Source organism: Porites lutea, chromosome 8, assembly GCF_958299795.1.
Source record: "Porites lutea chromosome 8, jaPorLute2.1, whole genome shotgun sequence".
Classification (NCBI taxonomy): Eukaryota; Metazoa; Cnidaria; class Anthozoa; order Scleractinia; family Poritidae; genus Porites; species Porites lutea.
In genome coordinates this window covers 11,673,133-11,686,960 of record NC_133208.1, presented here as the reverse complement: position 1 = coordinate 11,686,960, position 13,828 = coordinate 11,673,133, and the positions used below count along the sequence as shown (strand labels likewise).

Here is a 13,828-nt window from a genome sequence, read left to right as displayed (position 1 = left end):
CCTGTGACATTTTATTTCTTTCGTAAACCCCTAAAAATTCCATGACTGTTGTTTTTTTACCCTTGCTTCTCAGTGCAAAGTTTCTATAGCAACTGTTATGAAGGGACTGGACTTGGGAATAGTGCCTGCCCTATTTCCATATCCCTGGGGATACATTAAGCACTTTTGAGGGGGGGGGGGGCTTAACAGAGAGGGGGGGCTTATTTAATACAAATACACGGTGTGCGACAAAAGATCGTTTTGCATATGCTGGTCCTCGCTCATCGTAGTACGACATACCCAAGCTGTAATTTAAAATGGTAAGAGTTCAGGGAATATCCTTTGTCCAGCTCTTCTAGCAGAAATGATAATTCTACAGGCAAATGTCCAACTAGTTCTTGATCTTGAGAGCTGCTGGTAGACAGGGGGTAAATGCCAACTGAAAATTCATCATACAGCTTTGCTTCTTCCCTTGTATCATGCTTGCACGTGAGTTTTCGCCGACTACTGGCGTCCAGACTTTTTTATAAATGTGATGTTTAAATTTTTATCTCGTGAAGGTTGCAGCTTAGAATTTTCACCGACAAGAACAAGGTTTCTCGAGGACGGACTTGTGGTTCCCGGGCGGTATACTGTTTTGTCTAACGATAAGAAAATGGTGCCAATTCTCCACAGAGAACTAGAGCGCAAAGTTGAGAAAGTTAAGCATATGAAGTTGGAGGTCATTCGGCCGAAGACCAAAAACAATATGAACTTCCAGCCTGAATAAACCATAACTGATCAGTCCACGTTAATCGTTAATTTTTTTTGTGAAGAATAAGGATTGGAGGAGGGGGGGTTAATAGAGAGGGGGGCTTATTAACTTTCCTCCTCTGAAAAGGGGGGGGGGCTTAATACTTAGACATGAAGTGGAAATAGTGCCTGTCCTATTTCCATATCTCTGGGATATCTACATGGGACACAATACTTAGAGATGAAATGGGAATAGTGCCTGCCCTATTTCCATATCCCTAGGATATCTGCATGGGACACAATACTTAGACAGGAAGTGGGAATTGTGCCTTCCTTATTTCCATATCCCTGGGGATATATACACGGGACACAATACTTAGACATTAAGTGGGAATAGTGCCTGCCCTTTTTCCATATCCCTGGGGATACCTACGTGGGACATAATACTTAGACATGAAGTGGGAATTGTGCCTTCCTTATTTCCATATCCCTGGGGATATCTACTTGGGACACAGTACTTAGACAGGAAGTAGGAATTATGCCTACCCTATTTCCATATCCCTGGGGATATCTACATAGGAGACAATACTTAGACATGAAGTGGGAATTGTGCCTGCCCTATTTCCATATCCCTGGGGATATCTACATGTGACACAATACTTAGACACGAAATGGGAATAGTGCCTGCCCTATTTCCATATCCCTGGGGATATTTACTTGGGACACGATACTTAGACAGCAAGTGGGAATAGTGCCTTCCCTATTTCCATATCCCTGGGATATCTGCATGGGACACAATACTTAGAGATGAAATGGGAATAGTGCCTGCCCTATTTCCATATCCCTGGGGATATTTACTTGGGACACGATACTTAGACAGCAAGTGGGAATAGTGCCTTCCCTATTTCCATATCCCTGGGATATCTACATGGGACACAATACTTAGACATGAAGTGGGAATTGTGCCTTCCTTATTTCCATATCCCTGGGGATATTTACGTGGGAAAATACTTAGACAGGAAGTGGGAATTGTGCCTTCCCCATTTCCATATCCGTGGGGATGTGTATATACATGGAGCACATTGCTTAAAGGGAAAGTGGGGATATATACATAGGGCATTCTGCTTAGTTTAGTATTATTATTAAACCGAAAAGCTGTGTCTATCGATCTTCAAAATTTCGGCCTTGTCTGTATCTACAAAATGACGGTACTGTCATTGAATTTTACAGTGACAAACGCAATCTATATCAGTGTCAATTGCCCGCCTTAGAAACAATAGGGAGAATGGGTACAAGCTTTGGTCGCAATGATTTCTGGGATGGTATAGGCGGACAAGCGTTAGTTTTCATTGGTCGATGGTTTTTAAGGCAACCATTAACCAATCATAAGTAACACTTGTCCACTCAACCGATCCCAGAAGTCGCTGCGCCGAAAGCTTGTACCCATTGCCCTTATAGTATCGAGAGTTGTCAGGATGATTATCTACTGCTGACCAGTAATCGCGACTCTGATGAGACACAGGGGCAGGATGGCGTTGTGATTAACTCTGGAATTCTTTTGAAGGTAATGGAAAGAAACGTAATGGAATGGAAATGTGGTCTTCCATGCAATGGTGAGAGCACTCGCCTCCCTCCCACTTATGTGACCTGTGTTCAAATCCCGGCGTCGACGCCATGTGGCTTGAGTTTGTTGTTGGTTCTCTTCTTTGCTACGAGAGGTTTTTCTCCGGGTACCTCGGTTTTTCCCTCTCCCTAAAAACCAGCACTTTCAAATTCCAATTCGATCTGGAACGCACGGACACGTTTTAACGAGTTCTCAAGATCTCCTAAGTGCTCCGTTGTTAAACAAAATTACATTAAAATTACTATTTTCAGTGTTTGTAAGCCTGGTTCGTTCTATTGAGGTTTCCCTTGGGGCAACAAATTGTATGGAACGAATTCAGTTCTAACTGGATCCCTGAGCGGAGGGGGTGGGGTGGCAAGATGCATTGGCAAGGTGCATTGGCAAGGTGTATTATGGTCTATGTAAAAATGGTGAATTCATTTGGTTTATGTCTGGAAAATCGAGAAGAATGAGTCGAGAATTGGTCGTGTGGGTGTGTAAATATTTTATGTTACGTGTTGCATGAAACCTTGAGCTTTTAATTTGTAGGAACGAAGAAAAATAGTCTGCATTAGTGTTGAAACAATATAAAGGTCTTTGTGAGTAAGTCGGGTTTTAACAAGAATGGATTAAGTCTGGATATGAAGAACAACATTCGCTACGTTTAAACCGTTTTATTAGAACACATTGTAAGTGGCACGAAAAGCAACGGTCGAATTACATCAAAAACTAAAAAGAAAAGCTGGAAGAAGAGTGATTGCTAAAAAAACACCCAGTGGTTTGGAAATCAGGCTCAACCTTTCAGTGTAAAGGAATGTTGTGTAATTTAATTTAAACCGAATGAAATGGTCTTTTTCAGTCTCGGGTTGCACTCCGGAATTCCTCAGCTTTCTTTGAAGTTAACACATAAGTAACGGGTTGAATAATAACATACCGTATTCCTAAAAAGAATCTAAACATTGTTTTCGATCTTCGCTAAATGTTAGTTGTTAGTTATTAAAAAGATGCTTAAAAATAAAACAAAAAGAAGCTACGTGCTTTTTAAAATTAGTCCTATTTGATGGTTTAAAACGTGATTACGTCTTTAAAAAAGTCGCACCAAAGGTCACAGTTTATTAATAACTTCTCAAGTTCATTCTTATTGCTTTCCGAGAAAAAAATGAAAGAAAAAGTATTCCGATTAGTTGCCTTATAATAGTCTTTGTTAACAGTCTGAATTGATGTCAGGATAAAAAAAAAGAAAGAGAAAAAAAGGGCATGTCCTACATCTATCGATGGATAAATTGCTAGCATCTTGCGTGCCATTTTAAAAACTTATTAAAAAAAATCAAGAAGAACTCAAATGGTCGGTTATTTAAACGAAATCTAACTTTGGCCGCGTTTAAAGGCTCGTTGAACTTCTAGAATTGTCTTAAAGTGTTTTTTTGTTTTGTTATGAAATTAAATGCTTTTCTAGTATACATTATATGTTTCCATGAAACTCAGTTTATGATAAACAGAATAGGAAATAGGATTAAGCAGGTTCTGTAGATGGCTTAGAGCGCGGTTTGGTTAAACATTAGCTAAACTCCGTTTAAATAATCGACTTAAAGATTTCATTAAAAACTAACACAAAGAAGCGATGTCAGAAACAACATCTATGCAAGGTGCAGCAAAATAAACTCATCAGTTCAAGTCCCCTCAGACAAGCTGTTTGTTGTCGTCACTGGAGGTTTTGGTGTATACAACTCGCGAAGCAGTCTGGGGATTGCGGTGGCGTTTATATAAGATCACCAAGGCAACTACCAGAGCGAACACTACGACGGCCAGGACACCAGCGACAGCGGCAAAAATGGTCAGCGAACTTGCAGACTTTTGCTCTAAAGAAACAAAAAGAAACAAATATTTTCATTGACAATATTAAACGATTTTTAGGTCCGTAAAGAACATTATAGATCAAATGTTTTCCTCTCCGATTTATAGCCTGATGTCGCAGACGTTATTTAACCTCGGTTAGTAACCTCTGCGTATCTTAGTTCTGGGCCCCCAACGGACTCAACGAATTATCGGAAATGCGTCACGAATTTTCTTTCATCCTGATTGGCAAATCCACAATAGCTTTTTTTTACAGGGCAATCATGAAGCGTGCTCAAATCCTGGTACACAGATGAAGGCCCAGAACAAGGATTCCGGTGCTGTTTCACAGACGAACTTAACCAGACTTTAAGCTAGTTTAGTTTCTTCTGCGGCGCAGGCTATGGATTTATGTGCCGCAGGAGTGGACGGTGAGTCATGAAGGAATGCATGACGAGTTCGAGTTTGACTTTTTCACTCTCTAAGTTACTCACGCTTTGTAGCTGCAGATTTGCGTGCGAGTCCAACCGGTCCAATGGTGACGGTTTCTTCGGTTATAGCATCAAATTGTGCGCCACGCCTCTTCCTTCTAGCGTTTTCAGTGCATCCCTCTGCACAACGCGAATCATTGTCAGCGCTGCGGCAGGCCTCAACGTTACAGTGCAGATAAACTACGGCATCAGCACTTTCCCCAAGGAAACGGAAGGCGTCCAGTTTGAATCTCTGCACAGCGCTTAGTTCGTAGTCAAAGTCCAGAGTTTCATCTTTTCCGCAACTACAATAGCAAGGCCAAGTATATCACATATTATTAAAAACTGAATCATTGGATTATGCAGTTCTTGAGTTCTGATTGGCTTAGCGATCATGGTATATGCGCCTTTATACGATGCTCTCCATATATATTAACTGTACGCGTCTGCTCAAAATTAAAAACAAGCTGAAAACGGGAAAGAACTCTCGATATTTTGTGGACGTTATTAATAAAACAATTATTCCACTCGCGTTTGTTAGATATGAGGTGATTATAGACAACTCGGCGCTACGCACCTCGCTGGCTACCCACCATTTCATATCCAACGCGCACGCGTGGAATAATTGTTTTAAAATAGTCATTGTCAATATAGGATAAAAACAACTCCACTTAATATGATCAGCACAAGAAATCTAACGAGAAACAAATGTTGATGTTTCAGCTTAATTCAAAGCTATTTCCAAAACAATAAAACAATTCTCTCAAACTTAATACGTATTATTCAGTCAGTCAAAAACAAATCTTTGCCCATACTCAAAATGCTCCTGTAGAGTTATGAAGATATTTAACACTGAAATTTCACCCAGGAGCACTTACCAAAACAATTTTTTCAGGCATATCGTTAAAAATTGAAACACTGAGCTGGCTTAACTTTCAAGTTTCAATTCATGTCCGCCCTTTCTATCCGTTGCAAAAGACGACAGGAAACAGTCTCAACGCCTTAATGTAGTCTTAAATAACAAGAACGGACCACATATTATTTCTGGTATTCAAGTTTTATCTTTTTAAAAAGATAGCAAACAGCCTTACATGGCCCCTTTAAAAACAATGTTTGGCGTGGAGTTCTGCTGGTACCAGAATTACAAAGATGGAGAATGAAAATTTATAAAGTCGACCTCGGAATAAGAAGATGACCTTTACCCGTTATCGATGAATGCATAAGACTTGTCATCGTCCGGTTCGGGTTCGGCGGTACCCCAGCATTTTACAGGAATCAACACCAACATAGAATCATTTGACTTGACTTGGACTTCCAAGTACATAGGTTCATTGAGGTCAACTCTAACAGGGTAGTCGGCGTAAGGGGTCTCGTACGCATCCGTCTCGTACATATCCATGGTGAATGTAAAGTTACCATACTCAGCTGTAAATGAGGAAAAAAAACTCTCAGAAACTTTTCAATGTCGTCTTAAAGTCGACTGTATTGGGGAACCATAATTACTGGTAGTCCAGGAGTTGAACTACCGAGAACAAAGCCAGCTAAAGGGGGGCAGGACTTGAACTCGAGGTCTCCGGATCACAAGTCCAGCGCTATAACTGTCTATAACCGTGTCTCTAGTGTAATAGCGTCAAGTTCTAATCACAAAAAAAACTGTCCTTTTCTTGTGTTTTAATTTTGCTGTACAGGGTAGTACTTACTAGTACTTACTTCTGTTGATTCAATACTGATTGTGTCCATTTAAATGAAACTATATTGTGGAAGTGTTTCATTTGCCATCCGTTGGTAAAAGCATAAAGTTCAAAAAGTTCGGATCTAAGTCAAGAGGAACTCTGTTCTTTTTGTTCAGTCCAAAAAGCGATCTGAAGCAATTTAACCCTTGAAACTGTGAGCAGTATTCATATGAAAGCTCCTTGGCAGTGTACCTCCCTATATATACTATTAATCTACTTAGTGTGTAATTTCAATTTTTGGGTACGTGGATTAAATCCTATTCAGTATAGTCATCTCAATGGATCCTCTTTTGCAGTAATTTTGCTTAGTACCGAGTTCCTCTCCAATAACTTATGGGCAAGTTTAGGAGTGACCGATTTTTAACAATACAGAGATAAAAGGGAATAAAAACCTGTCCTAGTGTAGATGACTTTTTCTCGTGGAGAAAAGCTGGCCACGGACACAATGGCTGAGCGAGGGTAGGTACACCTGAACGGGAATTCGGCCTGAAACTCTCTGGAAATAATAGCAGCTCCGGCAGATTCACGGGTCTCGGTTACAAGGCTGTTCTGATAAATGATGGTATCACCATCCGTAGTATGGTTAGTCATGCATGAATCAAGAGGTGCATTCAACCAGATGTGTGTGGCGTTTAAGCCTCCTAAATCGGCCAGTTTGCAGTTGGCATCACTCAGTGTGACTTTGTCCACAGCAATATTGGGATGATAGGTAATGTCCAATGTTACCATCATTCCGTCTGTTGTACACTTCACTGACAAACCTGTCAATAGTACCGAATCAAAATACAGTCATTTATCTGGGGGTGGGGGTGGGGGGCACTTTTAAAACTTGACAGGAACCGGAAACCGCGCATGAAAAGTCTCTGTCATCCAGCGTACCCAGTCCCTCTCCAAATTGTGAACGTTACATTTTACACAAAACATTCATTTATCATTGGACAGTGATTGGATTCGTTTGAACCAGTTCTCTTTTGGGCTTGATTAGCTTAAATGAATACAGCTTCGTATAGGGTTAATAAAGCCCTAGTAATTTCGCGCTTTTCATTCAGGGCGTTCCATTCTTCAACTGCTTAAGTTGAAAAAAAAGAAAAAGATATAAATTTACTTACTGTCTGGGGGTGGTTCTGTAGTGGCACCCTCTGTTGCATTGACTGCGACAGACCCTGTGGAAGGCTGTGTGGCAGCCTCTGTAGTAGCAGGCTCTGTAGCATTGACGGCAGGTTCAGTTGCATTTTGAGCTAAAACAAAAATAAAATGCTCCAAAATGTTATCGATCAGCCTTATAACTTGAGAAATAAATGACAAAAAATGGATCCTCAGCTTTCTGGAGTACTTTCGTTCATCTACAGGGTTAATCACTTTAAAGTTAATTTTAATGCTTGAAGTAAATTAATGACAATTCAGATTCAGAGGAAGGCTTCGACGGTGAAAATGGGAAAACCGTCACAGAAGAGTCAGAAGTTCTCGTTCAATTTGTTACTTGGGAGCAAAATGAATTGTAAGTTCACGGGATGTCAGTTTTGAATTCTTTTTTCAATTAATTATTCCTTTCTCCATACCCTAATCATTGACGTGGGTAGATAGAGGGTATAGACCAAATGGTAAATTGAAAACGGAACAAATGAACAAGTGAAAATTTAACAACCTCATCTGCCACTGGAACCATATCGTTTGCTAGAAATCAAATATAAAGTTCAGGTGTTCTCTTAGTTGGAATTAACAACGTAAACCGCCGCTAATGATAGACAGGTCTTTTGATATCTTAGGCTATGAAAAGAACAAAGAGTCAAAAATCAATTATAATATAAGGGGTCTAATATTTTTTTTCTTACTGAAAGTAATCTTAACTTGCTTTTCTCTGTATTTCCACAACTCATTTGTTAAAAAAGATTAATCGTTCAGCCACCTTGAAATTGGCCCTAAACACATGAAAGGCAAAACAAAAAGAAAAGGAAAAATGACGAGAATTTTTCTGGTGTCATCCTAAAGCCATTACCCAAAAATCATTCCCAGCCTCCCTCGTTCAGGATGTGGGGCTGTGACTAACTGCTTTCCCGTGCACATAAATACAGCTAAACTGTTCACACGGTCGCAAGTATTAAACATTGTGCCTTCTATTGACGGTGAATTTAAACAGGAGTCAACCTCGTAGCTCATAAAAGGCATTCTAATTTGTTCCCACAAAGGACATTTTAAAATATTCTTGTCCCTTCATTTATACTGCTAATTAGAATGCTGCAGCTATTTAGTCAGTCTTTCAGCTAAAGATTTAGTTGTCAATCATTTTTTCCTAAGTAAATCGTTTTGCCTCTTCTTTCTGTTTGCAACGTTTTTGGTTTGGACCTCACTGCATTGCCGAGGCAGCCAGTTGTGATCAGCCAATCACAGCGTATCAATTCTGTAGCAGTTTCATTCCATTCCAATATAACAGCGCGGTTTTCAGACTACAAACAAACTCACAGACAATTTATTTGATTATGAATATCTTGATAATATCAGGCAGCCGACAAAGAAAATTGAGATATTTGTCTTTCTTAATCTAGAAAGCTTTACTGTGCCTTTTATGAGCTCAATTTACTTAAAGATTGTTCCAAGATAAAAACCTGCGCGGTTTTTTCAAAGACATCTGTTACAATGGCGTAAGACCTGCCTATGGCAATCTATTGACGTTCTTTACAAACTGTGTCACGGCTAGGTGTTGAATTAAATCCAGAGCACGCTTTTTTTGAGCAGAATATTTGGAGGCTGCTGGCATACTTGGTGCTTGTTGCAATCAGTAAAATCAGGGAGCTGTTGTTTCCTTTGTATAGGATTTGCCTTAAGGTAATAAATGGCTTTTGATCCACAAAGCAGAAATTTAATAAATGTAATATTTCGATATGACAAAACATGCATAGATGCATCTGATTTTTTATCTGATCATTTTCTTCGATTTCGTATGTTTGTCGCCATGAACATCGATATGTCCACTGCTATCATACTCTCAAGTAAACACAAAAAGATCTTAGCGAGGTGTTCCATAGCTCAAAATCTCAGCTGCTGTGAAGGCGTTTTAAAATAATTTTTACCAATCAAGGCTATTCAAGTCCACTGTGCTTCGAAGCAGATCTTACGGCCATTTTTGTTTCACAGCCCTTTTGGAAGTTCTGGAAAACCATTCCGTAACCGACAAGTGCTAGACGCTACTAATGTGACCACAAATATTTTCAAACAAAGCGGCAAACTATTTCATTTAAATCATTTATGAAAACATTTCAGCTGGTTGCCAAATGACTACTGATGAATATTTATCGAATTGAGAGGTTGAGCGAAACTCAACTTTGATTTCTAAAGAAGGTTTAATTACACCACACCCAATGGTATACACTTTACAGCTATACCAGCCAAAATAAGAATTAAAAGGAATTTTTAGACAGAGTGTGCATTCTATTCAATAGATTGATCAACAAAAATGTCACTGAAGTTAGAAGTTGGTAAAAATAAACATTAACTCAATAATCTATTGCTCATAAAGTCTGCCAATATCGAGCTGTTTAATTCATGCAAAAGCCTTGCTTGTGCATTGGTCCGTGTCCGTAATATTCACCTCTCGATGTTTCCAGTATTGCACCTCGATCAGAAGCATTTTAAATTGTATTTTACGGAATATCAGTTAATAACGGTTTTTACCAAGTGAAAAACTATCTTCTCCGAGAGAATAATTCTCTTTGAACATGAAAGTCGAGTGAGGCTTGTCTCATTTTCTGAATAAAACAAAGGCTTTGAATATCGATGAATTATCAAGCACATGGTGCATAGCGAACAAAGTTGCTAGTAGTTTCTCTATTAGCAAACCATGCAGCGCGCGCTGAATCAATGTTTTGCAGTGTAAAATTGCAAAAGACAGGCCTAAAAAGTTTACAAGGGCTCCGCAGGAATTTTTTTATGATTGGCTGATTATCAAAATCATTTAATTAGCACGGGTTAAAACAAGGTATGTGAGGCTTCAACCTTTCTGGAGAAAAGAGTTGCCTTCGCAATAATTTCGCTTACACTCATTTAGCAAAAGGTTTACTGACATGCCTTACATTGGAAAACTCGTGCAATGAAGAACATACAAAAATTTCTGAAATGATCAAAAGCAGAGAGCGTAAAGGCCGTAAAAATAGCTTACCCTTAGTAAGGCCCAAAAGGAGCAACATCACAAGAACGTTGAGAAGCATATTCGCTGAAGTCACTTGGAGTTCTAGTTCCCTAGTCTACTAAATGAAGTCGACCAAAGATCCGAGGACGTCACAGGAGCTGAAGTGAACAGAACCTAGCCGGCTTACCGAGTGACTGGCGTGTGTCGCCTCTGCCGTAATGTATGTGCGATTAGTATGCTAAAGCACGTGATGAGAGCCAATAGTGGCAGTGTTTAGTGGCACAATTAACTCCATTTGTTTTGTTCTGAGTGGGTTTGCAAAAGGCGGCACCAGGTGTCAAATGCATAAATTGCCTTATGAATTGCGAAATGACTGGAAATTGAGCAAATGAAAACGTGAATACTGAAAAATGCAAAGCATACGAAATAACTTGACTTGATGACAGCTAAAATCGCTTCAGAAAGTTTATGACAAGCTTGTAATGTGAAAACATTAAAATCACTAAAAGCTAAGATATCTTCGTAATATAAGAAATCTACCGACTGTCTCAAAAACTTGAATAAATTACATACCTATGCAGTCCGTCAGCCGTGAAAATTAACTGTCTGATGTATGTTTTTAGAAAATAATCGTCTAACATAGCTATGACAAAGGAAGAGAAACCAAAGTACACTAGGTTGGCTAAGTTTGTTTGCTATTTCTCTTGTGCGTTTTCGATGTCTATTTTCAAGATGCCATCGCCTTATAGTTACCAACGCTTTTCTTTCAATAATTTAATTATAGTCTTTGAGCATCAACAAACAAAGATATTCTGTTTGTGGGGAAATAAAGGGCGTTTTATGAACATCTAGAAAACGCAGAGGCTCTTAGCGTCTCGAAAGAACACCCTCGCAATGACAATTCGGCCCCTAGATAAAAAAGAAACAAATATAGCATACGGCGAAATGGCTGGCAAAGAGATTTATTTGAATTGTCGGATAACAGTATTTCGTCCGCTGAATCAAAAGCGAACTTAGTTTTTCAGTGATTTCCATTTTTTTTGTCCCTAGGGCTTAAACAGGTTAAATTGTTTACTAGAATAATTCAGAAGACTAAATTAAATAGTATCGCTTATTTCACATCATTAAATATTCCCTTCGAAAAACAACCATTTGAAACGACTTCTTTGTTGATTCATAAAATGCGGAATTTTGAAACATAACAACAAACAGCTACCAGAGATAAACAATGTAAAGAAAATAATTTTGCCCCTGAGGCGAATAAACTAATACCACAAGAAATAAGATTTGTTAACTTCCTAAGAGAGAATTTGTTTGAACATAATAAACTGCCTTTCTAGGCAATATTGGATCAGTACATATTCTATACAATCACATATTGATTTAATTTCGGCACATGGAGAGCTTTTCTTCAAAAGGTCGCCAAGTCTACGTTGGGGTTTACCGTGGAGGCGTTGCCAGTTTTCCTCGAGTCAACTGGACTTAAAAGTAAATTCGTGTTGACAATTTAAATCGGAGCTTTTCAGAAGCATCTTCCTCTGAAATGTCTGCTCTTTCGGATTGTTTTTTACAAGTTTAACTTGAGAAAGATTGCCAAGATTTCCGTGCGGGTTAATTTACACGGGGTCAGAATTGATACCATTTCTCACGACTTGACTGATAGAGCAACCCGCCGGGTGAGCTTCTTAGTTAATTTGAGAAATTAACTTCCCAGCTGGAAAACACTATACTCATTAAGGTTGATTTGTGGTTTGTTTTATTCATTATATGTTCATAGATTCCAAAGCTTAACTGATCATCTGGTAGGTAAGGTAATAGAAAAATTTTTAACTTGAGTAAAAAGCTTCTTTACAGAGTTAGTCAGAAGTTAACATTTTTGTTTAACTGTCTGTGCTAGCGTGATGTTAACTGCATGAACAAGATTAGCTAAGATTGCAAACATACATAGCCAATTTTGTATATGTTTCTCATTTTTCTCTTTGTCATATTATTATTATAATTATTATCGTAGCTACTTGCTCGCCGGCTAACTGAAAGTGTCAAACGATCGAAGATATCAAGTTGCAACTGATCCCATTAGCTGTCTAGGACTTTTTTTTTAACATAATAGCAAATTTTCTTTCTGCAGTTGTGATACTGAGCGATTTAATACAGCCTTATTTAACCGCTCTTTTATACTCAATATAATGGTATCCAAAAGCTGGCACTTGTTACAAATCGGGTCTGCCGCCCGAGTAGTACGCTACTTCTTTGCAATTCCAGTTTTTCAAGTTCTCCAGGACAGACTCCGTCCGGTTAATTCATTCTTGTTACTTTGGAATAATTCTCGTCAAAAAGGGCAGCCGATATCCATTATCATAAAATCTCAGATACGGCCGTAAATGACTCGAGACCATATCATGAAGGTCTGTTTTGTTCCAGTCATTGATGTGTCAGAATAGAAAAATTCAGTCCCCTTAACATTTATTTTTGTGTCAGATTTTGACCTCTTAAACTGGCCTCGACCCAGCGCTTGCGCTTAACATGCGGCCTTTTTTGCACGCAGTTGTCCTCCCTTAAGGTCACATGCAATTGTTAAGTTTAAAATTCCTTCTTGTGTTCATTGAGGGCAGCATTTTATTTTCGCATTTTATCTTCACCTTCGCGGACAAGGTTCCCATATCCAACGTGGTGGGCGTCAATTAAAAGGGAGGAGAGGGGAGTGGAGGGGAGTGGAGGGGAGAGGAGGAGGGAGGGAAAGATAAGATGAGGATCATGCATTCAACATGTGATCCCGTCTTTCCTAGGAGTCTACTTAATCAGGCTTCATGACATAACAAGTAGCTGTTAAGCCTTCTTCCTTTATTGAGACATCAGAACTTTCAATCTGTGGTCTGTATTCTGTCGCAGTTTAACTTATCGCGTCAAAGGGCGGTGATGTTAAGCCTTCGTCCTATATCTCCATCATCTTTCCTTTTCAGTTGGAAGGGAACCCACACTGCTGTTAGGAAAGATCACGGTAGGAGTGAACGTAGATCCCGATGGCGTGGTCTGTAGTTCATGTTAGGGGTGGGGGAATCTTCACGGCGCGCCGTTAATTACTTCACGCTGTCAGTGCGGTGACCCAATTGGCGAATCCAAATACAAATATAATAGACTCCCTATAATACAAGGATTTTGGCTGGTACTAACTTTGTTTCAATTGCTTTTTGTAAAAAGCCTTTTCGTTGAGTCAAACAGTTCTCTGAGACTGAAATTCAGAGTTCGGCTGCATGGTCGACCCAACTGAATTGACGTGTTTGAGCTTGATGCACTTTGAACATTGTCTGTAACTAAGGTTTCGTTCTATAACCTTTTTAATATACGGGGGCATGAC

At 39.3% G+C, this 13,828-nt stretch overlaps 1 protein-coding gene across 1 annotated transcript; it reads right to left on the bottom strand.

Moving 5' to 3' along the window:
- Positions 1 to 2,973: 2,973 nt before the first annotated feature.
- LOC140946305 (ZP domain-containing protein-like) lies at positions 2,974 to 10,696 on the bottom strand. Its single transcript, XM_073395402.1, has 6 exons — positions 10,504 to 10,696; positions 7,460 to 7,588; positions 6,743 to 7,111; positions 5,820 to 6,042; positions 4,642 to 4,922; positions 2,974 to 4,173 (listed from the first exon to the last, which is right to left on the bottom strand). The coding sequence occupies exons 1-6, from the start codon at positions 10,550 to 10,552 to the stop codon at positions 3,995 to 3,997; spliced, it is 1,230 nt and encodes a 409-aa protein (XP_073251503.1). The 5' UTR covers positions 10,553 to 10,696; the 3' UTR covers positions 2,974 to 3,994.
- Positions 10,697 to 13,828: the final 3,132 nt, after the last annotated feature.